The sequence below is a fragment of the Sus scrofa genome, chromosome 6, assembly GCF_054392235.1.
Source record: "Sus scrofa isolate SSC_HxYL_T2T_F1_AM1 chromosome 6, Sscrofa_HxYL_maternal_Yorkshire_Landrace_v2.0, whole genome shotgun sequence".
NCBI lineage: Eukaryota > Metazoa > Chordata > Mammalia > Artiodactyla > Suidae > Sus > Sus scrofa.
The window spans coordinates 45,361,290-45,388,461 of NC_139388.1; the positions used below are offsets into that span (position 1 = coordinate 45,361,290).

General features: G+C 51.3%; 1 protein-coding gene across 1 annotated transcript in view; it reads right to left on the minus strand.

Moving 5' to 3' along the window:
* Positions 1 to 5,890: 5,890 nt before the first annotated feature.
* The window catches only part of TSHZ3 (teashirt zinc finger homeobox 3), a 78,271-nt gene continuing 56,989 nt past the window's right edge, over positions 5,891 to 27,172 (minus strand). Inside the window, exon 2 of the mRNA XM_021094260.2 lies at positions 5,891 to 10,747. Coding sequence (XP_020949919.2) covers positions 7,542 to 10,747 — 3,206 coding nt within the window. The 3' untranslated portion in view covers positions 5,891 to 7,541. The remainder of the gene's footprint in view (positions 10,748 to 27,172) is intronic.

Here is a 27,172-nt window from a genome sequence, read left to right on the forward strand (position 1 = left end):
TTTTTTTTTTTTTTTTTTTCTAAAGCTAAGAAAATGACTCCTGCCTGTCACACCTACCTTCTTCTCTTCCTCCCTGCTCTGCCCAGGGCCCAAGGTTTCCCCAGCCCTGGTTTCTGGACCCAGGTACGGCCACAAACTGGAGAGTCACATAAAGGAAAAAGCAGCCACCCTGACTTCTTTTTTCCATAAATGCTCCAATTAAAACAGATTTCAGTTTCTCGTAATTTCATTTCACTTGGCCTGGGAGATCTCTAACTCACAATTATGACGATCGTAAATGTGTCCAGGAATCCTGCTGTGGGGAAAAAAAAAAAAAATAATGGAAGTGAAATGTTGAAACGCAATAATTTTTCAAACTTAACCCTCCACATTTAAAAAGTCGTTTCCAAGTCCTATTTATATATTTTAATTTTTAAGGAGAGAGCAGGATGCCTCATTCCTGATTCCCTGCTGCCACCGGGCAGGGGGAGGCTACAGGGGAGGAGGCAGAAGCCTGGAGGGATTTGCAGGCTTGGGTGGGCATAGGACTTCTCAGGCCTCACATAGTGGGGGGCTAAAAGCCACACCCGCCTCAGAGCCGCGTCTGAGTCTCCAAGTCCCAGGGAAGGATCCAAGCCCACTTGGGCAAAGAGAACAGCAAGGGACGGTCTGATGCATCGCCAGCGAAGGGCAAAGCAAGGTCATGGCCACATCCATCAGTTCTCTGGGCTTTGGAATTTGCAGCCCAGATAATATCCACAGCAGGCAGAATGATCAGCAACTTCATACCCTGATGCCTGCACTTCTGTTTATAATTTTATGCTCAAGGTTAATTACGTGTGTCCTTGGCTTTGATCAGAGCCATGAGCATGTGAGAATGTTGCCCGCACCCATGTTGGCCAAATCAGGATTCTTAGAAAGGCCCCTGGACAGAAAACACGCTTTCATCACTAAGGCCTCAGCTCTTAATTAGGAAAAAAAAAAAAAAAAAAGCTTTCAGATAATGGTGGAGACGGCGCTGTCCGATCGAAATTTCTGTGATGTGGGCATGTCTGAAAGAGGAGCTGCTACCGCCACATGTGGCTACTGAGCCTTTGAAATGCGGCTAGTATGACGAAGGGACAAAACTTTTCATTATTTCATTCAAGTTTGAATAATCGCCTGTGGCTGGTGGCTCCTGTGTTGGACAGCACGGGTTACAGTAAATAACAGTGTTTCCTAATTTCTGAGGAGCTAATTGTGGACGTTAATCTCTGGGAAGAGGTCACCTTGCTTATCATCATTATCCTCAGAGATGATTTATTAAGAATATATTAGTACATGACATTATACAAAGGTGGCGGAAAAGCAGTCCCTCTGATCTTTTATCATTAAAATTTAATTTGGAAAACACCTGGCTCTTTGGACCAGGGGTAGGGCACTGACCCCTGAATGCTGAGCCTCCAAGAAGCTGTGATTTAAGTCACTCCTGATGCCCAAAGCCATGACCTGATCGAGTCACCGTCAGGCTATCCAGGACGCTCAGGCCTCTGACCAGCAGTTTGGCAGACCTGCTGTTCGGGCTGAGCAGGGGACATGGTTCCACATGGAAGGTGCTTTGGGATGCCTTTGGGATGCCTTTTTTTTTTTCATCTTTTCTAGGGCCACACCCGCGGCACATGGAGGTGCCCAGGCTAGGGGTCGAATCGGAGCTACAGCTGCCGGCCGATGCCACAGCCACAGCAACGTGGGATCCGAGCCGCGTCTGCGACCTACACCACAGCTCACGGCAACGCCAGATCCTTCACCCGCTGAGCGAGGCCAGGGATCGAACCCGCAGCCTCATGGTTCCTAGTCGGATGCATTAACCACTGAGCCACGACAGGAACGCCTGGGGTGGCTTTGAGACCATCATTGCCCACTGATTACAGGGTTTGCTGGCCTTTAAAATGCTCCCGTCAAATCCTTGGGGATAGAAAAACAGTGCCTGGTGGTCCAACAGCAACTCCCTCTGGCTCAGAGACACTGTGCGGAGTGGAGCCCTTCCCTGGAAACAAGACCCGTTTTGCTCCCCGCTCTACACAGACACCACGAGTCCAGGCCTCAGCAGCAACAAGACAACACACACACTGGCAGGTGGAGTTTGGCAGGAGGAGCTTTCCTTCCCGGAAGCTTTATGCTAAGAGACAGAGCCGAGGCCTCCCCCAAAGGAGGGAGATGCTTTCCGATAGTTTGCAAAGGCCAGTACACCCTGGAATTGCGTGGGAGCACAAGCAGAGGTACCTTTGCTGCGTCTCCGAGGTCAGCCGCGGGCTGAAAGGCATGGACTGGCACCGGGTCCCGGGGGAATTGCCTTTTCAGGTTTCCTTTTGCCAAAGATTACACATGCTTACTAATAAATCCCTACGGAGAAAAAAAGGTTAGTGTTTCAATTTACCCAAAGAATAACTATCCGGCAGAGCAAAAATGGTAATTTCTCCATTAGCTAAAAGGATAATAGCTATTATTTTAAAGTTAAAGTATTTATTATTAAAGAGTGGGGATGGGGTTTGTGTGTTTTCATTCTTGGTGATTGCTTCCTATAATACCAAGTGTATTATTTTTGTGCTAAATAGTCAACAGAATCAAATGCGAATGTAATTTTCCAATTTCAAAAGAACAGTGCAGATGAATTTGAAAAAATAAAATCATTTGATTTTTTTTCTTTCCATTAGATGACTTCGAAATCTCTGGAGACAATAGTTTTAACAGTGCATTTGTTCGATGCAGGCTTGTTTCCCATCAGCTCAGGTCCTTCTGCCACCCTCAGGCTTTATCTTCAGGGTTCTGCTCTCAAGATGGAGCTGAGTTCTCCCCAGAGCTTGTCAGGTAATAGGGCCTTTTTTTTTTTCCATTTGTTTCTTTTTTTTTTTTGTCTTTTGTCCTTTTAGGGCCGCACCCGCGGCATGTGGAGGGTCCCAGGCTAGGGGTCGAATCGGAGCTGTTGCTGCCGGCCTACACCAGAGCCCCAGCAACGCCAGATCCAAGCCGCGTCTGTGACCTACACCACAGCTCACGGCAGTGCCAGATCCTTAACCCACTGAGCGAGCCCAGGGATCGAACCCGCAGCCTCAGGGTTCCTAGTCAGATTCGTTTCCACTGTGCCACAACGGGAACTCCAGGGCCTTTTTTTTTTTTTTTTTAAGTATTCAGTCACCAGGTCTGTGAAACAGTAGGTGGCCAGAGGGTGAGGGCAGCGAAGCCCACCCAGCCGGAGTGGTGTGCATTTGAGTGAAGCAATGCCTCCAAAGCTGCAGCAATCACAGCTCTGATCTCTGCTGGGGAGGCCTTTTCCAGCTAAGCCCCCCTCCACCTGAGGTCCCTGGAGCACCCAGGGGGAAAGCGCCTCCTTGGTGGTTATCAATATATATTTTTTTCTTTTTGCAGACCGAAAATAGAACGAAGATGCCAGGGAGATCTGGGTCTTCATCATAACCAACCCTCTTTAACTATGTAAGATTTTGGTTAATTATAGAACTCTTGCTGCCTAAAACTTAAAGATACATCACTGATATTTTTGCTAAATGTTGACGGCAGCGAATAGCTAAGATGTGGCATATTGATTTCTTGTTGTGAAGTGAGCTGTTCAAGCTCCATTTAAGATTTTCATCTTGCATGTAGCCCTGAGCACATCATAGCACCATAAATTAGTTAAATTGCACATTTATCACAAATGTTATTTTAAGATACTGCGTAAATGTGATGGCTGGAAGATATACGGTGGGATTGCAACCAGCCTGGGCTTGGGCGGGGTGAGGTCGGGGTCACCTACACACCTGTGATTAAAACCTCCCTCGCTTGGCACCAGCCCTCCTCCTTCCTGGACTCATTTAAAGACCTGGCTTGGATGACCCACCCCGTCCTGCACTCACACTCCCTATTAACACCATCCAGAGGGAACCAATGTGCAACAACAGGGGACTTGGAAGGCGACTTTCGATCTCGGGAAAACGGGGCCATTCTGGGCTGTGAATGAAAAGCTCTTTGGGACTCTCCAGCCAGAAGGGGGTTCCAGAACCCTGGGAAATAGCCCTGCATTCCCAAAGGGGGGGGTCAGCCCCGCCTCCTGCATGATGCCTGGTTGGGGGGTCGCTTTGCATTTGCGATGACAACGACGATGAGGGCCCACCACTGCCCAGTTACTGGCTCCTCTGGAGGTAAAATTAATGTCTGGGCCCCCTTCCTATGAGCAGCTCTTTCCTGGCTGTGAGCCCCGGGAACCGACGTGAGCATCTAACCTGCTACCTGCCTTGGTGATAGAGCCTCATTTTTATGCCCAAAGTCCTAACGTTAATCCTGACGGTGAGGTGAGGACATGGGCAGGGCGTTGGGTTCTTCTCCCAAATGGTAGGAGGGGGTGGGGTTCCCACCATCCCTTTGCACAAATCCCATCTCCCTTCAAGCCACATGGGCCCTGGTGGTGATGGAAGTGTTGTCAGTTTAATCTGTTAGATGCAGGACTTTGGATTCTAATAAACCGATGCTATATTTAACCTGTGAAAAATTCAAGAGTGGAAATCTGGGCTCCGGGATGGGAAGATGCGGAAGGCACGGGAGGAGGGAGAGGGGTGTCTCTGTCCCCCCGAGTGTGGCTTCCAGGGGAAGCCGGTCCCCCGAGAGACACGTAGGGGGGTCCCAAACCTCCTCCCAGGGAAGGGTCGCCAGGATGAAGAACCGCTCTCGGAAGGACTGTGGCGGCCCCCAGGGAGGAGATGGGGAAGGGGACCAGGCCTGCAACCCAGAAGGAAAAGCCCTTTCTGCCCGGCCCGAGGGGCACAGCCCAACAGCGTGCCTGCATTATTACCAGGCAAGAGCGAAGCCAGCACGGCAGTCCCCACCTGCCAAAAACCCGTTTTAAACACTAGTGAGGTTCTCGCTCAAAACCCAGAGAGAGAGATGCATTGCCATTGCCGCGAGAAAGTAGAGCAGACAGAAATTTTGGCCTCATCTTGACAAAAAGGGGTGGGGACCCACGGGGGCGGAGGGACACGTAGGCGTGTTGCCGAACATCTCTGAAAGGGCTTAATTTAAATTTTTAATAAAAGAGTATTTTTTTTCACGTGGAGGTGTTTTATATATTACACGGATGTAATACATCTCTCATTTGTATAATTCTAGGTTAGGAGCTACGATTCCGCGTAACTGCAGGAGTAGACTGCAATATAGTAATAAAGGTATTTTACAACGTTACATGATGTTCCCGGGGTTTTGTTGGCATGATTTGCCGGGGCTAATAAAAGCTTGTGATTATCATATAAATGCTCTCCCCACTCCTCCCGTGGATGGGTTCGCCCCCCCCACCCACCCAGCCCTCCGCCCCTCGTGCTTGAGCACAAGAGAGAGAATGACCCTAGCATTCACCTGCCTGGCTGGGCTGCAGTTTTTGCTCCTTGAAAATCCCCAATCAACAGGATGGAATCACCCGCCCTGTGCCGAGTCTTCCCAAAAACCTTTTTTTTTTTTTTTTAATTCCCCCCCCTCCCCGCCCATCTGCCTCGGGCAGGGCTCAGGGCCCCGACGTCAGCTTCTCTCATCCAGATGGGAGACCCAGTTCCGGGGTCCCTTCCTGGGTCACCCAGTGGGACCGAAGCTCCACTCGCCATATCGGATATCATCGCCGTGCCAGTGGGAATCTAACCTCGGGGGAGCGTCTTCCTTTCTCTTCTGTTTTTATTCTTGGGGGAAATGCTGTCCACACCGCCTCCGAGGGAGTGCTCGCTGCTCTCCAAACCCAAAGTTCACTAAACTCCCCTGATTTACGGGCCGCTTCCGACTGCCAGCACCTGGCAGACACAGCAACCAACTCAGTCATAAACAGATCGCATACAATTTAATTTTAATGTGCTCGTTAGTCGTAGCACATTGCAGACATAATTGTGAACGCAACACAAAATTATAGCAAAAAGACAATTTTAATGCTGCCGTAGAAAAGAGGGTTATATGAAGAGTCACATAATGGTGGTTCATTGTCAACAACAAAACAGGGCACAGAGTGTGTGACAGTGTCTGTGCTGTTTACATGCCAATATTTTATACATAGGTTTTCATATGGTGTCAGCTGTCAGTTACTTCTGCAAATTAACTGCCAAAAATGGAGAAGAACAGAATCACTTGGAGAGCCGGTAACCACGGGTTACCTTTCATAAGCCTAAAGATAAAGCTGCAGTGTGGGATCTTGGGAGAATAATTAGGAAGAACAAAACAGAAAGTTACCAATTGAAATAAAAAGGCATCCTACAATATGGAGTAGCAACCAAGAGGGCTTATAAATAAGTAAAAGAGGTTGTGTCACAGAATGCCTCGTGACTTTTAAGCAAAGTATTACAGTACAAACATTTTAAAGGCTTTATCAATGTTTAGGAAATACAGTACAAGTTCTCTCTCTCTCTCTCTCTTTTTTTTTTCTTTTTTTTGTTTTTTCCGTTTCAAATAGACTTAACCCTTTGAGCACTGAGTTTATTTTGAGCGGGTTTGGTTTTTGTTTTTTTTTTTTTGATTTCTAATAAATACCTTTAAAAATCATCATGTGCAAAATAGTTATGATGCCTGCCATGGATGTATTTCCTGGCCTCATTTATTCAGACTGCTCAAAACAAATGATAATATGATGCTAATAAATATGTATAATTTAAACATGAACCTCTATCAATATAAATGTACTGTATAGCAAAACAAACAATCATACTTTGCTTTCAGATAATGTTTCTGTATACTTTATAAATGCTATCTGTGGTATCTTCTGTATAATTTACAATGTTTGCATGTAAAAAAAAACAAAACCCATAGACCTTAAAAAAAAAAAAAAAGAAAAAGAAATATACACTATACATAGGCACGGCTTCTGCCCAGAGCATAGCAGGTACATAAAACACTGTTGCTATAAATGCAGGAAAAAAAGGTCATTTAACCACAATCACATTTTTCATAAGAGAGTCTGAAATCTATACAATATATACATCTATGTTTCAATGTGAAAATAATATTCTTTTAAATTTCAAGGCGTGTTATACCCCTGCAGACCTGCATAAATGGAGGTTCATATTATTAATTATAACTAAGCTGGTAAGGAGTTTAAAAAACAGAGCTTCATACATTATTATTATTTTATTTTATTTTTTTTTTAACCAAATGAATGCAAAAGTGCTTCAAAGTACTCAGAGGGCTAAAGATGAAAGGGTGAAAAAAATGCCGGCACACTCAAGCCGTGTGGAAAAGTGTGCCCGATTTCGTCGTAAATGCTTAATTAAACTGTCTGTTAATGCATGCAGCTTGAAGCATCGGGCGATGCTCACAACTAAATCCCATTGACACAAAGTTCCAAACACTTACCACTGCGTTTTAACCTTCATATTTTACCAGTAACAACAGCTGATTATGCACCTCTATTAAACACTGTACAGTTATACAAAAAACAGTCCAGCCCAGAGTGTGATTCTCTGCAGTTAAAGGGAGAACATGTGCCAAGAACAAGACAGAGGGGCCTGAAGGTGCCTGCAACCGTTTGCCTCCAAGCAAATCACAGTCGTCTGAATCCAAAGCCAACGCTACTGCTTCTCTAGCTCGGAAACGTACAGGAGGTGATCCTCGGGGGACTTCCCGTGTGTTTTGCTGAGGTGAAGTTTAACCGCATGCTTGCTCGCAAAGGTCCGATTGCAGAGTTTGCACTGGTAGGAGGTCCCCAGGTCCTCCTCCGGGGAGGACGTCCCCAGTTTTTCCGACGGTGACTTGGTTTGTGCTATCTGATTGTGAATCTGTTCAGTGGACAGTTTGGACAAATCCCGTAGCCGGAAGCCCAGGTGGGACTCGAGGTGGCTGATGTAGGTGGAGGGAGTCCTGATTTGTGACGCGCAGTCATTGCAAAAGAACACGGGGTGGCCGGTGTCCAAGTTTTTGAGGAACTTTGTTCCACCTGTCCTTCGCAGCTGGTACTTGACGTTGGCCAGCCAGTGGCTGATGGTGGTCATGGAGAGCCCGGTGAACCGGGAGATGTGCATGCGCTCCTGGGGGCTCAGGTCCGACATGACGTACTTGCCCTCCGAGGTCTGCCGGAGGCTGGCGGCGAACTGGGCCTGGAGGATCAGCAGGTGCTGGGGGTTCCAGTTAGACTGGCGGCCCTTCCTCTTCTGCGCAGGCGTCGCCTCCTCGGCCTCCTCCAGGGTGGCGCCATCCATGTCCGACTTCTCGGAGATGCTGGAAGGGGTGGAGGACTTGGACGCGTGGCTCTCGGTCAAGTTCTTCAGCATGTCCGATATATCGGACAGGGCGTTCTCGCGGAGCGGCGAGCTTGACATGAACGAGACGACGGCAGAGGTCTTTGCCGTGGTCGCTGTGGAGGAGGAGGTGGCCGGGGATGTGGACGTGGGTGACAAAAGCACGGAGCCCAAAGAGCCGCCTTTGTCACTCTTGCCTTTCGTCAAGTCAATGGGCTGGTCGTTGTTGACGTGGTAGAAATAGCGGTCCAGGTGGTCCGCCTTCTTGGACTGCAGGGGCGGCGGGGTGGCCACGGCCGCCTTCTCGGCCAGGCTGTTGCTCATCTTGAACAGCATGCTCATGGGGTCCAGGGCGGGCAGGGAGGGCTTGGCGGCCTTGCCCAGGTGGATGTTCATGACCGACTGGAGGGCACTCAGAGGGTTGACGAAGGGCTGTTCGGGCGGGTGGTCGGTGATGATGGCCGTGCTGCTGCTCAAGCTGCTGCTCATGGGCTTCGCCAGGTCCTTGCCATTCTCCAGCGGCTCTGCAGGGGGGCTCCCGTCCTTGCAGCCCTCCCGCTGGGGGCTGGGGCTGTCCTCCTGGCTCTTGAAGCCCCCGTCGCTAGACGCCTCCATCTTGATGGGCTCGCTGACGTCGCTGCTGCACGGGGACGGGGTGGCCCGCTTGGGCGGGGACAGCTTGCCCTCGGGCTCCTTCATTTTCTCCTCGACTTTGGCAACTTTCTCGGTGACTTTTTTCACCAGCTCCTCCATGGCATGGAAGTTGGTCTTGGGCATGGGGGAGGTCTGGCTGCTGGGTGGAGAGACCAGGGTCTGGCTCTTGCTGGGGGACACGATGTCGCTGTTGCCATACATGGGCTTCAGGGGCCCGCTCTTCCCCGCGGAGCCCAGAGACAGCTTCATCATGTTGGGGAGCTGGTAGGCGGCGTGGATGCTGGGGTAGCCCCCCCAGCTGGGGGTGCCGTTCTGGGCCTTGTTGATTGCCGACGTCACTGTGTTCTCCAGGGACTTGAGGATGTCGAGTCCCCCCTTGGGACTCTCTTCCAAGTCATTCTCCGTCAAATAGTGGTACTTGGAGGAGATGTCATATTTCTCCTCCTCCTCGCAGGCCTTCTCCTTCTCCTTGGGCTTCTCCTCGGCGACCCCCTTCTCCTTGTCCGCCTCCTTCTTGACCTCGGCGGTGAGTTTCGGGGAGGTGCTGGCGGGCGTGTTGGAGGGGGACGTGAAGGTGGTGGCAGCCAGGGGCACGGACTGGACCTTCTCGTCCAGCAGGGTGGTGATGCTGGGCGTCACGGGCGTCTCCATGATGGGCTTCCCCTTCTTCATGGCCGAGTTGGTGACCTTGATGAAGTGGCCAGTCACCATCATGTGGGCCGTGAGCTCCTGCAGCGTGTCGTGCGAGCTGCCGCACTCCATGCACTTGAGGATCTGGGACTTGCGGGCCTCGAAGTGCCAGGCGTAGCTGGCCCCGTTCTGGTGGCCGTAGCGGTTATTTGGCGTGATGTACGGGTTGGAGTTCTTCTGAAGCACGTCGTTCGTGTCGGCCAGGGCAGCTTTGGGGGTGCCGCCGGTGGAGTCCGGGGAGCTGGGCAGCTCCAGCTCCAGCGACGCCTTCTTCCGAGCGGCGGGGATGATTTTGGCGGCGACGGGAGTGACGGGTTCCTTCAGAGGCACTTTTTGGTAGTGTTTCGTTTTGATCATATGGACGCTCAGGTCCTGGAGAGACTCGAACGAGTGGCCGCAGTACATGCACTTCAACACCTTCTGCGCGTCCTCCTTCCCTTCCATCTCCAGCAGCGAGCGTTTGCGAGGCTTGGACCAGCGCTTGGGGTTGTTGTTGTCGGTCTCGTGGTTGTCATCGCGGTAATGCCCCGTCTCGTTCATGTGCACCGTCAACTCCACCAGGGTGTCGTAGGCGGCACTGCAGTCCTTGCAGCGGAACTTGCTGGCCCCGGTGAAGATGGAGCCGTAGAGCTTGCTGCTCTGCCGGTACAGCTGCACCGTGCTGAACAGGCTGGGCTCTGGCAGCATGCGGCTCTGGGACACCTGCTGCAGGGTCTTGGCCATGGCGCTCTGATGCCAGTCGAAGCTCCCGCTGCCGCAGCTGCTGCTGCTACTGCTGCTGCTGCTGCTACTGCCGTTGTTCTTCTCGGAGGAGGGCTGGTGCAGGTTGAGGGTGAGGTTGGACCAGTAGGAGTTGGACAGGAAGTTGTTGTACACGGCCTTCATCTGCTCCAGGCTGTCCGACACGGTCGTGTCTTCCAGCGGGACCGCCACCTCCTTGGTCTCCTCTTCGTTCTTGATGGAGCCGCTCTCGAAGTCAGCCATCCGGTCACTGGTCTCACTGATGTGGGACTCGCTGTCCATCTCGTGGCTGGAGAACTCAGCCGCCGGGGAGTTCTGGTAGCTGGGGCAGGTCTTGCTGAGCTCCTTGTCTGGGCACATGTACTTGGCCGAGGGCTCCCCATCTGCCGGGCTCTCTTCCGGGTCTAGATCTTCGTCTACCAGCGCCGCAGCCTTTAACTCATCTGAGACGTAGGCTGCCGTGGTGATGACAGGTGGGAAGGTGGGATGGTTCGGGCGGAAAGAAGAGAGACAGGGAGAAGGAGAGAAAGGAAAAAACAGCATTAGTAAATGTTGATCTTATGTAGGACGTTTTCTCGGCTCTCACGAAAACGCAGCAGGTAGATGGGCACATTTATTTGTAAAATTAAATAGTTAAAATGTGGTGTTTCTTTGGAGCAAAAAAAAAAAAATCTGCTCTTCAAACATAATTTGCCACCTTATTCTTCTCAAGGGGCAACAGCTTGAAATTAAAACTAAATTTGAAATTAATGAAGCACATTCTGGAGGTGGCATTCATTTCTAAAGTAATAAATTACTTGTATCAACCTCAGAGACAGCAGTTCCTGTCTGTCAATTAATATGTCTTATGCTTCTCCTACCCCTAATGCATTTCTTAACAGACAGATTCACAATTTAAATTAAGCAAGCATTTTTTACTCATTACATTTTTTTGAGGCTCAATCTTTAATAAATAGAGAGTACAAAAACATCAATAAAATTTTTACCAAGTACAAAGAAAGTACATCAATTGCAATAAATTAAAAACAAGGTTTGTGGCTTTTTTTTTTTTGTTTTGTTTTTTTCTCCTTTCTTCCTTCTGGAAAAGTAGGTCTCAAAACAGCCGCCAGTGAGTCTTCTACCAAGAGACAGGTGCCAGCTGGTTTCTGATGGGAGAGGAGGACCCTGATCTGCCACCACCCCAGCCCCGGTTCTGTCCCCTGTGTACACTCAGCCATTCCCGGCCACCGGCTCACAAGCTATCCACGCAGAATTATGTCAGAACAAGTTCAGGAAAATTGGTATGCGGCGCTCATTCCTGCTGTATAAATATATACAAGACCTTCCAGTGGACCTTACAAATGTCAAAGTGTTTGCTCTTTAGACTACTTTGTCAATATTTACTCAGCATAAGCTTCATGGGCATCCAACAGGGATCCTGTCTTTTGGAAGCCATGTAACTGGGGATGTAAATTCAGCCTGCACTTCGGAGCAGGTGGAGGTGCTCTGCACGGGGCTGAGCAGCTGTGGGCTCTGGAAGACGCACGCCGGAGATGCAAAGCCAGGAGAACACTTGGGTGAAGGGAACAAAGTGATTTTTTTTTTTTTTTGTCCATTCATTTGCATTCAGTGACTTCTGTTACTCCTTACGGGAGCCTGGCTAATGCTGTAGCCCAAGCTGGGCTGGCCTTGTCCACAATTAGGTGTGGCCAGCCCTTTAGTAAGGAGCAATGCTGAGCCAGAGGGGAAAGTGGAGAAATGTAACTGCTTGTCAGTCCCCCAATACCTGTTGGCTTCCAAAGGCCAGTGGCTCAGGGTGGCATTCCAGGCGCCTGGAATCCATAGCGCTCACTTCACGGTTCATTAAAGATGCTCAGGAAGAGTTCCCGTTGAGGCTCATTGGGTTAAGAACCTGAGGCAGTGTCGTGAGGATGCGAGTGTGATCCCTGGCCTCGCTCAGTGGGTTAAGGATCTGGTGTGGCCATGAGCTGTGCTGTAAGTCACAGATGTAGCTCGGATCTGGCGTGGCTGTGGCTGTGCTTGTAGGCCGGTAGCTGCAGCCCTGATTTGACCCCTGGCCTGGGAATGTCCCTAGGCTGCAGGTGAGGCCAGTAAAAAACAAAAAACAAACAAACAAAAACACCTCTTAGAAAAGGAAAGGCAGCTTTGTGTCAGATTTGCCCCAGATCAATTTCACGCCAGGAAACAAACAGTAAAATGACTCAAAAGAACATTTCCTGGAAGGCACACAGGCACTTGCCCCCTGCTCTTCCATCCAGGTCAAGTGCGGTTTTTTTCATTCCTAAGTCCCCCTTCAAGCACCAAGATTTCTAACCTGAGAACTACTGCCGTCCCAACACCGAGGTGATCTGAATTTGGCTGGGAAGAGTGTACCAGGTACACCCAACAGGGTCACCTGTGGGGAGCAGGGGTATTTCTGCTCATATGCAAACAATGAAGCCAAAGTCTTGGGCTCCAGCCAGGGAATGGCCTTTACAAGTGACCAGAAGAAAGTGCCCTGGTCTGGTCAGCTGTGGTGAACCTTCAGCTGGAGGCCACCTGAGATGGCAAACAAGCTTGCATCCTAGGTAGGTCCAGAGCCAAAATGAATAGGGGACTCTGGTGTGGGCCACAGGAGGATGGAGAATGCTCTTGCTGGGAAAGAGGAAAAGAAAAAGGAAAGACAGTATGGCCCCCTCCCCACCCCATCCCTGGCTTCAGCACATTCTGGACGTCTGGCTCCCGCACCCCCACAGGACTGGCAGGTTTGTAAGGAGCGCAGCTGTGGGCGGGCAGACCTGTCCTGGTTTCAGCATCCCAGGGACCCTCTCGGTCCTAGGAAAATCCATTCAGTTGGTCACCCTGGTCAGGGGACGCCCGGTAGGACCAGGTCAGAGGATCTAGGCAGGTTTGCGTTCCTCCCTCGGAAGAGCCAGAGCAGAGGGATCCGGGTTCAACTGTCTGCCCTCTGTGTAAGTATACACATAACCTTTCCATCAAAAGGGCCTCATTTCGAACATGGGGTCTGGAAGGATGGAGCAGGAACCGAATCCACCTCTGAGGAAAATGAAAAGGCATCGGTGCCAAGAGGCCCTGGATCCTGGGGGACCTGGCATCATCCCCCACAGCCTCATCAGAGTTTCTGGGGCTCCTTATAGGGTCCCTTGCACTCAGTCCCAACAGGGACCTCAGTATCTATTCAAACAGCCATTTTCTGAAGTTCCCGTTGTAGTGTTGTGGAAACAAATCCGACTAGTATCCCTGAGGATGTGGGTTTGATCCCAGGCCTGGCTCAGTGGGTTGGGGATCCCATGTTGCTGTGGCTGTGGTTGTAGGCGGGCAGCTGTAGCTCCGATTTGACCCCTAGCCTGGGAACTTCCATATGCCACACATGCAACCCTAAAATGCAGGAATAAACCAAACCAAACCCCACAAAAACCAGCCATTTTCTCTTCCGACCCCACGAGGAGAAGTATTTCCTTAGGTTGAGCCTAAGACTTTTAGCCACGTGTTCTTCCCTCAACTTTAGTTCAGAGGGCAAAGCGTGGGTTTTTCTGCTTCGTGCTGCAGTAATTACACTGCTCCGAGAACACCGCATCTACTCTTGATGACCCAACTTCAAAAAGTTGTGAGGGGCGTTCCTGCTGTGGGGCAGTGGGTTAAGAGTCTGACCGCAGTGCCTCGGGTCACTGCAAAGGTGCAGGTTGGTCCCAGGCGCCGTGGGTTAAAGGATCAGCGACCCCATAGCTGGGGCGTGGATTCAATCCCTGGCCCGGGACCTTCCATACACTGCGGGTGTGGCCATAAAAAAATTGTCAAAGTGGAAACAGGCCCGAAAAGATGGTAGAGGGGACAAAAGAATGGAAGGGGTCATTCCTTCCACAAATTCTGATCCTGCCCCATCCCTGCCAGGATACCCTTGTCCCCCCCTAGGCCCCCACCGACCCATCTGTTAGGGACAGGGCACTGCGGCCACCATCTGCGAGGCCCTCTCTCCTCTCTGCTCTGTTTTATAGCTTTTCAGAGGAAGGAAAAGAACCAAAGCTCACTTGCTCTGGCTCCTTCCCTCCAAGCGCTGGCTTCTCAGAAACAACTCCGAGGAGTTCCCGTAGCGGCTCAGGGGTCAACGAACCGAACTAGTATCGCTGAGGACATGAGTTCCATCCCTGGCCTCGCTCAGTGGGTTAAGGATCCAGTATGGCTGTGAGCTGTGGTGTAGGTCACAGACACGGCTCGGATGCCACGTTGCTGTGGCTCTGGTGTTAGCCAGCAGCTGAAGCTCCAATTAGACCCCTAACCTGGGAACCTCCATATGCCGCAGGTGCGGCCCTAAAAAGACAGAAAGAAAAAAAAAGGGAAGACAGACTCCAAAAAGTCAAGTCAATCCCTTGTCCCTTCTGCTCTGGACTGACAAGCAATGTCACTGGCTGGAGAGAAAGAAGAAATTCCTCAGTGGGACACTCAAGTATGTCCCGGGTCAGGCAAGGAGGGGAGGGGGACTGGGTGTCCCCATCCCAGTCGTGGTGAACAGTGAGAGGTCAACCGGAGGTGGGGGGAGCTGCAGGAGAAGCTAGTCCCCACTGTGCCGGCCATCCCCTGGGGGGGCCTTCCTCTCTGGGGGGCGATGGCAGGCTCTGTCCACAGCTTGGACCTGACAGGTGATGGAGCCTGAGGATGTTTGCCCCTGCGAATGCCTGTTCGGATCTCCTGCTGCTATTTCACTTTCTGCACGTTCTCATCTGAATTCTCCAAGGCCAAGGCCCGCTCTAGAGTCTCCGTGCTGCACATCGTAGGTGAACAACAGGCATTCGCTGTCTCCTTTGGCAAGAGCTTGGTTGGAGGCCATGTCCAGCAGCAAGACACTTGTTCCCCGCCTTTAGTCATTGGATCTGTCCCGTCTGACCCCAGCCTCGCCAGCACCCCCGTCTCTCACCCCTCCTCAAACACACCCCTGACTCCAGCCCCTGCCCCCTTCCTCCACTCCCCAGACAGAAGCCACCAGATCCTTATCAATCAGCAGGACACTTATGTCATACACCCCTCCCCGAGGAACACCCCACTGGTAACGTCCCACTGGGCTTGGAAGAAAGCTCTGGTTCCTCCCAGAGACCCCAGAGTCCTCCGTCATCTCAGTCCTGCTTCCTCTCTAGCCTCTGGGCTTCCAGAACAGGCCAAGGCCTCTCATTCATCACTTTGCACTGCTGGTTCCCTGTGCTGAGAGAGTCAAAGGTGAATCTCTGTACCCCTCCCTGGGCCAAAGTGCAGGATAATATCCAGGCGAGGGGGACTTCTGGACCCCAACTTTGTTCCCTTAGCACCCACCCACTCTCTTATCTTGACAAGGCACACCACTGACAGACATCTCTAGATGATAGCAGACATGTTAAGAGGATGTTCTAAGATTCAAGGGGTCAGGACCAGCCCCCCACGCGCCCCCCCACCCCGATCTGTCACAACCCTACTGGTCTGGCCCAGGGGAGCCACTCAACACACATCCAGCGAGTGAACGAATGAGCAAATGAATAGCACACAGGACTTTTTCAAACCTCTTAATAATTGCCAAAACATCGAGATGGATCCAGCTGGTCCCAAAGAAAGCAGATGAGCTGTGATTCAAAGTCCTTCCTGGATCCAGGAAGGACTTTGAATCAAGATGTGGTACATATACACGATGGAATATTACTCAGCCATGAAAAGGGAAGAAATTATGGCATTTGCAGCAACATGGATGGACCTCAAAATTATCATGCTAAGTGAGACACCAACATCAAATGCTATCACTTACATGTGGAATCTAAAAAAAAAGGACACAATGAACTACTTTGCAGAACAGATACTGACTCACAGACGTTGAAAAACTTCTGGTTTCCAAATGAGACGGGTTGGGGGGTGGGGGGATACACTGAGAGTTTGGATGGAAATGCCATCAAATTTGGTTGTGATGATTACTGCACACCTATAAATGTAAGAAAATTCACTGAGTAATTAAAAAAAAAAAAAAAAAGAAGTCCTTCCTGGATCCATTCTCAGTGTTAGGGGCATGAGGAAGGCCCTCTGGGGACAGGAAGACAGAATCCCCGCTGAAGAAGAGGCGAGGAAAATACTGCTGCAGGTGGTCTCCTTGCACTGTACCCACCCCTGGCTGTGCCCACACCCCAATATCCCCTTCTAAGAATGCACTAGCATCCATCACTGTTCTCTCTTGGACAGATAATCGAAACCTCTGCTGCCAGGTCCCGCACAGGAGGTGGCTGAACTGTAAGGGATGGGGATGGAGCTCTCAAATCAACAGTTTCAAGGATGCAAAGAAACCACGCAAGGAGGAGGACTCGAGGGAGGGACCAGCCGCCTCACCCCCCCATGTGCCTTTTACTTTTGCACAAGTCGCTCCATGGAAAGTCTCTCTCCAGCAGGGGCGCCCTTCCAGGCTGCTAGACCCGCTCCCCTAAATGCATCTCCACTTTCTGTCCCCCTGGATGAGAAGGGAGTTCTTCAAGCAGCAAGACAGCACGCCACCTGCCCAGAGCTGAGGGCCAAGGCCCCCGTTTCGGACAACTTGGATGAACTCAAGAACCTGGCATGCGCAGAACCAAACGGGACTCTTGGGGAGAGACGCCTGTTCGTGAGAAAAGTAAAATCTCGCAAACGGACAAAAGCTTCCTGCAAAGTTCCACAGCCCGGGAGCCCTGGAATGTCAAGCGATGAAGAAAACCACAATCCTACCTAATAAGTGCATGTTTCGGAACTCTCTTCACATTCTCTGCATTTGATCCTCTCAACCAGCCTGGCAGGTGGATACAAGAATTGCCCTTTTGCAGCCTAGGGAACGGGCGTTGCGTCAAGGTCAAAGGGACACTCCCCAGCCCTTGTGGGAGGGGTCCCTGGGGGTACAAAGGGGATCTGACTAAACTCTGGAGGGAGGCACACCCAAGGAGCGTGGAGTGAGCGGACTACCGTGTCAGAGCCCTTTCTGCCTCCGTATCCCCACGGACTCCACGCCTACCCCTCCAGGCGGGTCCTGAGGTGCCTCCCTCAGGGCACCCCAGTGCCCGTACCTTCTGAGACGTGGTCCTGGGGCTGGAGGACGTGTCCAGGAATTGAGGAGCCAGGGCCAGGGCGGCCATCAGAAAGTCTGGAGGCAGCAGCTCCCTCATTAATATTTATTATCATCATTAACGAAACCCAACCACTAGGTAAAAAGAAATTAATACGTTTGATATAAATATAAAGCAGTAAGCTGGGGCTTAATGGAATTCATTTCCGGGCAAGTGGGAATTACCGTCATCACACCGGTGTGACTATTTCCCCAAAGGAGAAGAGGATGGGACCAGGAGTGTCCCTAGGGCAGGACTGGGGGGTGAGGGAGGTCGCCAACCATGCTGGGGGGGGGGGAGGGAACCACAGTTGGGGAGCAGGGGGCCCTGGAGGGAGGGGGGAGAGAAAGGAAAGAGGGCTGTGCCCTGCTCCCAGAAACAGTTTCGAAGTAAGCTGTCCTGGGAATCTTGGCATTTTCTGGGCTAAAACGAAGGTTCTGAAGCTATCAGACTGTTTTCAAATTCCCAAGATGCCCGGGAAGGTGCACTGATGGCTCAGGTGTCCTGGAAGCCCCTCTCCCTTCTCTTCTCTACAAGTGGCTTGAGGAGAACCTCCTCCTGTAAGGCATGGCTCTGGGCATCCTCCGTCCTCACTGACTGTGCCGGAGGGGACCAGGAGGCAGGGCAAGGAGCCGGTGAGGCTAGAGAAGGGCAGGGGTGGAGAGGGTGAGGAGAGGGTGGAGGGCAGGGAGCAGAGGGGAAAACATCAGGAGAGAGACGGGGAAAGAAGAGAAGAACCCACAGGGACTAAGGTGGTGGCGGGGAGACGAGAAGCAGAGACAGAGACAGACAGAGACAGAGGTGGAGAAAGACAGGAAGAGACAGAGAGAGAAACAGAGGGAGAGAAAGAGATGGAGACAGAGACAGAGGGAGACAGAGAGATGGAGAGAGAGAGAGATGGACAGAGACAAAGCGATAGAGACAGAGAGACTAGGAAGGGGAGTGAGCGGGAGGAGAGGAGAGAATGCAAACCTGTGAGAGGCAGGAAAAAGTGGTCATTTTAGTGATGTGGACTCCAAGGAGAGAGGCTCAGCGGGGGGCCTTGGTGCAGGGCCCGCCACGGGAGAGGGGCCGCGGGGAGCTGCTTTGGGTCAGCTCCAGGGCTGGAAACCCAAGCCGTGTCTCGGATTTTCCAAAGACACAAGGTGATTTTTTATTTTAAGGGTAATTTCACCAGCTGAGGGCATGAGCAAGAAGGCAGTGAAAGGCTCAGCCAACCCCGATGAGCAGGGCGAGGGGAGGTAGCTTGGGGACAGTAGTCTGCTTCTGCCCCTGAGATGATGGGCCATCCTGGGAGGAGGACACCTGGGGCCCAGCCTGGCCAGGAGCTCAGCAGCAGCAGGCTCCGGAGGCCAGAACCTCAGCAAACCCCAGGAGCCCCTTCGGGCCCGCACTCACGCCATCACACTTGAAACTTGGACCTGTCCAGGAGACAGGCGTGGGTGACATTCCTTTGGACAGCGTGCAAAGGCTGCTGGCTCTCGAATCCAGCTTCCCTCTGTCCCCTTCTCAGGGCTCATGGACACCAGTCTCTGCAGACCCTGCTCCTGCCCTCTCTTCACAGCCAAGGCCACTCCGTCTGGTTCATGAATCAAATTCAAGTCAAGTTGTTTTTTTTCTTCTTTTTAGGGCCACACCAGCGACATATGGAGTTTCCAGGCTAGCCGTCAAATCAGAGCTGCAGCTGCCAGCCTACACCACAGCCACAGCAACACTGGATCTGAGCAGTACCTGTGACCTAAGCTGTAGCTTGCAGCAATGCCGGATCCTTAACCCATGGAGTGAGGCCAGGGACTGAACTAGCATCCTCAGTGATACTAGCAGATTAGTCGGATTCTTTTTTTTTTTTTCTGGTTTTTTTCGGGCCACACCCATGGCATATAGAAGTTGCCAGGCTAGGGGTTGAATTGGGGCTGTAGCTGCCGGCCTACACCACAGCCACAGCAATGCCAGACAAGCAGCGTCTGCGATCTACACCACAGCTCACGGCAACACCAGATCCTTAACCCACTGAGTGAGGTCAGGGATCGAACCCACATCCTCACGGATACTGCTGAGTCACAAAGGGAACTCCCAAGTCAAGTTTTAAGAAATACCCTAAATGCCTAGCGAGGTCCACGTCTCTCGCCGTTCTAGAATGCACTTGGGCATAGAAATGCACCAGGATCACGATGTCTTGCTCACCTCTGAACCCCCCTTCCCCCCCACCCACACCTGGGCCAGTCATGGAGCTGATTCCCAGTCAGGAGAGGGGTGGGGGCCAGCCCGGATGCCTCAGCAGACCCCCCATGGAGAGCCCACCCTGAGGGCACCACCTGGACTCCTGAAAGACCTGCTGTTTTTGTCGGTGTCCCTGTGTTACACTTTTTTTCTGTTCAGCTGAAGGATGTCACAGACAGTGAGACCCTGGTCTTGGCTCCTGCTCTGCTACCGTTTTCCATGTGACCTTGACACTGGCGCCACCCCCTGAGCTCCCCAGGAATGGGTGCGAGGAGAGGAGCAACTTGTGCCACACCCACTTCCCAGGTGTTGGTAAACCAACAAGGACTTCACAAGCAGTGCGCAGAAAGGACTTTCCCAAGTTAAAAGAGCTTTGCAAACACAGGTGCCTGGAAAGGACACATGCCTCACCCCCACCCACCTCGGTCGCTGCAGCCCCGCACCCAGGAGGCGAGTCCTGGGATGGCCTCTGAGCATCGTCCCTGCTTGTAAAAGCAAATCTCCGAGGTAAGGGCCCCCAGATCCCCGGATTCTCCAGGCGCATCCCAGGAAAAGGGACAGCGGCATCGAGCCGAGAGCTCTGTCGAGGTGAGAGGTCCCCACGGGGAAGGGAGGTTCTGCTCCCCATCCCTCTGAAGGTGCGGGCTGCAGAAAACAATGAAAGCCAGAGAGGAAGGGGAAGGAAAAAGGAGGGAAATGAAGAGCAAGGAAAGGAGGCAGAGGAAGCGGGGAGGCAGGGGATCAATAGGTACTAAAGGAACCTGGGCCAGCTCAGGAAGGAAGCAGCCCAAGCTTGGACCAAGCCGGGCTCCGCCCACAGCCCCGCCCACTGCCCCTCCCTGGCACCAGATTCCCGGTCTCCGCCCACCTCCGGGGGAGGCGGGGGAGCTGATTACAGCCATGTGACCTTCCACAAGGTGCCAGCAGGTGCAGCCTCCGAACCCCTCACTCCTATGCTGCCAGTGTCCCTGCAGCTGGCAGCCCACAGCCCACTGCCCCCAGCCCATCGCCCCTTCGAGGCTGCGCACCACTGTGTGTCAGGTCAGTTTCTGCCTTGAGTCACCTCTTTATGGGGGAAAGAGCTCAAAGTCCCTAGAAAACCGCTCCTAAATCCCACCTTGTTTTCAATACACCTGTAAAACAAGGGACAGACTGATCCAGCTTACACAAGAATTTCTGCTTTCTGAAGGCTGGGGCAAAGTGCCCTGTGCCTGCTGGGTCATCTTTCCACAGGGTCTCTCTCCTGTGCAAATGTGTTGCACGCCTAATTGTGACGAGGATGGGAGGACCCCTTTGTGCATATGCCACACCTGCAGTGTCTGGTGCAGCCTGATGTGGGAACACAGTTATCCCCAGCTGTTCTGAGAGCCCTTCAGATGGGCTACCAGGAGCCCAGGAGGGTGTAAGGAGCAGCAAGACAGGCAGGATGCTCAGACCTGGGCCAGCAATGACCGACACAGTCACCCTCCATGCAGCTCCCAGCTTCCCGATGCTTAGGGGTCCCGAGGAAGGTGGCAATCAAGATGGGGTGGTGCATCCTACTGGGAGGGGGCTCCAAGGAGCGGCACCGATGGGAGATTTCCTTTTTGTGCCAAGAGAGTAAGGCAATGGCTGAAGGAAGTGGGATGGAGTGGAGGGGAGCTCCGCTGAATATGCGGGGTAGCTCCCAGGTGATCAGGGTGAGTTGCTGGGTCTCCGTTAGGTTATTAAGTATGCAGCAGAGAGAGAAAATTGATTCTAGAGGAGTCCTCATGGCTGGTACCCAGGAGGTCACAACCCGCCAGAGAACCTGAGTTTTCTCCATCCACCTGTCTACCTGGAGTCACAAGAGATGTCACCCAAGCCATCTGGGGTGCCAGAGGTCACAGTCTCTGGGGACAAACAGAGCATGCCATTCTTGGATGGTACCAAGGAGACCAGGAGCCTCTCAGGAACCAGGAGAATCTCCAAAAGGCCAAAGCCGGCCAGAGGGGCTCGGATGCATGCACGGCTTGGCTCTGGGGAAAGGCAATGGTGCCTGCAGCTCTAATGGTCAGGGCTTCTCCAGGAGGCTGGCCGCGGCGGGATGACAACCTTCCCTAGATTGATTGTTCTTCCCACTAGCAAGGTCAGGAATATTAATTTTGTACACGTTAATTTGATGTAAGTGTGAGATGAATGCTTGTTCAGTTGGGTATCACTGTGTTAATAAAGCTGCGATGCTTTCATGCCAAGAAAAGCATGGCATTAGCTGATTGGTGAATCAAGTCAGCGTGAATAAGGTAACGTCACCCTTCAGCAGAGCCAGAGAGGCCCGTGGTTGTTCCGGCCACAGTGGGCTGTTGCTGATCCTCTGTGACAGCAAGGTCCAGGTGACACCTCCCTGCTGCTGGACATCCCAGCCTGTCCTGAAGACTCAGCCTGCAGGCCAAGGCTTGTTCCCCTGGATTCTGTACACAGCAGGAGGCAGGGGCCCTCCAGAAGCCAAACGGGGAGCCTCCACCGCCCACCAGGTCAAGAAAGACGATTTGTCTCCTTGGATTTTTGTCACCATGAAAGAGCTTCACTTGGCCATCGCAACAGCCCCACTAAACAACCTCCCTCCACTTCCTGGGGCCCTCCCACCACTGGAGAGAGAGCTCAGACCAAGAGGAGCCAGGGAAGTTGGGAGGCTCTCCAGGATCAGAGAGGGAAGCCAGCTCCCTGAGCTCTAAAACCACACTCATCTCATGCAGCCTCACCACAAAGAAAAACAAGGGCACAGTCACATTCAAAGCACTTGCCTCTGACAAATCTTCAGACAGCAGAGAGTAAATAAATACGCAGTTCAGGGGCCAGCTCCGTCACCTCTGTCCTTGGCCTCAAGCACATACAAACCACTGGGGAATCAACTGTGGTCCCTCTACCAGCTCTCACAGAGGCTCTCTAGTCTCATTGCCTGTGCCCCAGAGGACTGCCTCATTGTTGAAGTCACCTTCACCTTCTACGGAGGTGACAAAGCAGGACCTTAGTCCCCTGTGGTGGGGGCGGTGGAGGGTGGGGTCTGGGTTGACACACCACTCAGTGTGGCTCAAGAAGCAGTGATGGCCTATCACGTGAAGTATGGCTCCAGGAAGAAGGTCCTGAAAGAGCAGCAGAGGAAGCAGAGCTTGCGGTGGGCGCCATCTTGCTTTTCTCTTTCTGAGCACGATTTATCTCCAAGTTCCCTGACCAACTGGAGCCAAAAGTAGGGGCTGAACCTCTTCGCTACAGCCTTTTTCTCTGTTGTTCTACAAAATCCATAAGATAAATCCTAATCTGTAACGGACAGGAACTTCGAAGAACAAATTCTTTCATCTTGGTGGAATTTCAGACACCAAGCAGCAAATAGGGTGACATATCATGGCAGGGGATGTGCTGGATTGTCTCAAGTTGCCCCCCAAAATGGCCAACCTCGCTAATGGCTGGGAAGAGTCATAGCTTACCCACCTTCAAGAAGCTCTGGAGCACAGGATCTCCTACAGGAGGACAGAGGGACCTCAGGGGGTAGCAGCTGTGGAACCAAGTGGAACCCTTACCTGTATGCACACTCAGTGATCTCGAAACCTGGGGAAACCACTGCTGAGAATACGGCAATGGGTTGGAGGAAGTTGGCGGCGTCCTTACCACGGTCCTCTTCAAAATGGGCTGAACATGCACACCTCAAATTCTCCCCGGGCCTTTTTGGTTTTTCTCCATAGCATCAAAAGAGTTGTACCAGGGAGAAGGTCAAGGGATGACTCTTTTGGAAGATCATCAAGATTTACACGGAAGAGGAGGTCGCTGATCCACCTGACCATCTACCCATTTACCCATCTACCCATCCACCCAAAACCCATCCCTTCATCCGGCATGTCTACAGGTCTAAACATATACTCTAGATACTTTAGGGTTAGGAGTAAGAAGTTACCCAAATAAATAGCTCAGCGTCATGGGCTTTATATTAACACGGTCAAGATGGCCTTGGCTACATAGATCACAAGGGCATCAGAGGATCACACATCCACACAAACTTCTCAGCTTGATATGCAATGCCTGGCATAACCAAGCTCCATTCTCCCTTCCAAGTTGATCTTCCACTGCCCACGTCCCTCCCTGATAAAGTTCCTCTCCCGAAAATGTTCCTTTAGCCTTGACTCAGGTGACGTCGTTTCTTCCACTTGATGATGGCGCTTCCTCTTTTCACATCCTCCATCCTGCCCTCCAAGACCCGGCTCATTCCACCTCCTCCAGGAAGGCCTTTCTCACCTGTCTTTCTGAAAGTGATCTTGTTGATCTCAGAAATGAGGCAATGGAGAGAAAAGTCCTCCACACTCTGAGTTCTAGAGAAACATCAGGAATAAGGATTGGCAGCATTATTTCCATGTCCCTTGTGGCGTTCATCTTTCATAGTTTTTATGATGGCTAAGTGAGCGCACAGATGGTCTCTCAATGTACAGTACAGGGGCAGGGACCAGGCACTCTGACCTCTGCACCCTTCACACAGCCTGGCAGATGAGCAGCACTCTTAGTAGCTCCTGGTCACACGCACAGAGTTTGGTAGGTGCTGCTTAGTCTAAGAACCATTGCAGGCATTCCCATTGTAGCTCAGTGGGTTAAGAACCCGACAATAGTTTTCCCAAGGAGGCGGGTCAATTCCTGGCCTCACTCAGTGGCTGAACAATCCAGCAATGCTGCACGTTGCGTTGTAGGTCACAGATGTGGCTCAGATCCGGCATTGCTATAGATGCAGCGTAGACTGACAGCTGCAGCTCTGATCGGACCCCTAACCTGGGAACTTCCATACACTGTGAGTGCGGCCTTAAAAACATCTTTTTAATAAATAAAAAAAAAATGTAAAAGTAGAAATAAATGAGTTCCCATTGTTGCTCAGTAGAAAGGAATCCCACTAGTATCCATGAGGATTTGGGTTTGAACCCTAGCCTCACTCGGTGGGTCAAGGATCCGGTGAGCTGTGGTGTAGGCCGGCAGCTGCAATTCTGATTGGACCCCTAGCCGGGGAACTTCCATGTGCTGCAGGCACAGCCCTAAAAAACAAAATAATAATAATAATAATAAATAGATAAATAAACTAATGAATAAAAATAAGAACCACTGCAGACCAAGTGTAACATCAGGCAGAAGTTCCACCAGCTTCGTCCACGCTCTCAAATGCAGGCACAGCAGCCCCAGCTGCCCTTCTATCTCCCACATCCTTCTATATCCTGTCACTCCCATCTCACAGAACACGAAGCAGAGAGGAATCAGGGCCACAAAGGTCTCTCAGGAGTCCTGGCAAGGCTCCTCCTTGAGGATGTCAGGATCCTTCCTGATGATCACAGAGAAAACCTGGAAGGAGGATGCGCCCAGTGACCCCAGAGAAGCCCAGCTCTTTTTTTTTTTTTTTTTTGCCTTTTCTAGAGCCGCACCCGCGGCATATGGAGGTTCCCAGGCTAGGGGTTGCATCAGAGCTGTAGCTGCCGGCCTACACCACAGCCACAGCAACACGGGATCCGAGCTGCATCTGCAACCTACACCACAGCTCACGGCAATGCCGGATCCTTAACCCACTGAGCAAAGCCAGCAATTGAACCTGCAACCTCATGGTTCCTAGTCGGATTCGTTAACCACTGAGCCACGACGGGAACTCTGAGAAGCCCAGCTCTTCCTTCCCTCGCTGCACTGGGGACCAGGCCGGGAGCCAGCTGGGCAGGGAGACCTCGCCGAGCCTGCAGCCCGGCCAGCAGTCGGCCAGGGTCTGGCCCAGCACTCAGGTAGTACCTATCCCACTCGCACCCACGTCTACGCATACACGTGTCACTATCGTTTGAGTGGAAAGGTCACAGCCAGGATAGCTCGAAGAAATTCAGTTTCAAATGTTCTCTCTAATTTTGACCGAAATGTATAAATGCCCATCGATGTCAACATCATTGCTATTTATGAAAATAGGAAAATAGGTTTCTCCGTGCTGCAAACCTGAAACTACCACCACATTGGAAATCAGCTCCACTCCAATATAAAGCAAAAATTAAATTTAAAAAAATGAGACCTAGATTAAAAAAGAGTTTTCCCCAAACCAATATAGAAATCATGCCATCACATTATGTGTTTCTTTTAAATACCCCATCTCCTTCATTTATATTGATGTCTATATATCCTAACTTAGGTGTTTCTTGTACTAGATGTTATTATTATTATTATTATTATTATTATTATTATTGTCTTTTTAGGCCCGCGCCTGTGGCACATGGAAGTTCCCAGGATAGGGGTTGAATCGGAGCTGTAGCTGCCAGCCTGCGCTACAGCCATAGCAACGCGGGATCTGATCTTCAGCCTACACCACAGCTAATGGAATGTCAGACCCTTAACCCACTGAGCGAGGCCAGGGATCTCGAACCTGCATCCTCCTGGAGGCTAGTCAGATTCATTTCCGCTGAGCCATGATGGGGACTCCGGCATTAGATTTTAGAATCTTTATCACCTCACCATCCTTCAAAGAGGGGAGAGGAAGGAAACAAAATTTACACAGTAATGAGAGTGGCATGCTCACTAGTGGCTACTGTGTTGCTTGTCATAGTCATTTTAGGAAGGTCATTGAGCAGCATGTACCAAAACTGAAAATCCATATACTCTTTGACTCAGCTAGGAATCTATACTACAGAAATACTCAAGTGCAAAAACCCCCTCTGTGTTTAAGGGTGTTTTCTGCAACATTATCTTCTAATACCAAAAAAAGTAAGGTATGTCTATACCATGAAATGATATGCCGGATGATAATAAGTAATTTTCAAGAGTGATAAAAGAAACAGCACTGTTAACAAAGATGTGGAGCCACTGGAAGGCGCATCTGAAGAGGCAGCAACATAAACTGCCTTATGAATATTTATGCAAAAGGTACCACCACGCTGCAAACGTGTTTGGCAGAAGCTGCTAAAGCTACACGCACATACACTCTGTGACACAGCAATTCTCCTAGATAGCCACCCTGCCGAATGCACGCGCATCTCAGCAGAAGACCTGGACAACGGTATCTTTCGGCACATCATTCCTCAGAGCAAAGAGACCAGAAATAGCCCCCGTCAATCAACAGCACAAGGATAAATGTACTGTGGTCTGTGCGCACAACGGAAGGAGCACAGTGGCAAAAGTGAACAATTATCCAAAACTACTGGAAGCATCTCAAAAATGATATTAAGGGAAAGACAGCAGGCACAAAAGATTATCCATTATTTGACTCCATTTATATAAATTTCCTCTTTTTTTTTTAGAGCTGCACCCGCGGCACATGGAGTTTCCCAGGTTAGGGGTCAAATCGGAGATGGAGCCACCAGCCTACACAAGAGCCACAGCAACGCCGGATCTGAGCAGCATCTGCAACCTACACCACAGGTCACGGTTAACACCAGATCCTTAACCCACTGAGCAAAGCCAGGGATCGAACCCGAAACCTCATGGTTCCTAGTCGGGTTCATTTCCACTGCGCCATGATGGGAACTCCAATTTACATAAATTTCAAAATCAGGCAAAATTCATCCATGGCGTTCCGATGGGAGGGGGCGCCAAGGACTCCTAGGGCGCTGCAAATGTTCTACTTCTGGATCTGGGCCCTGG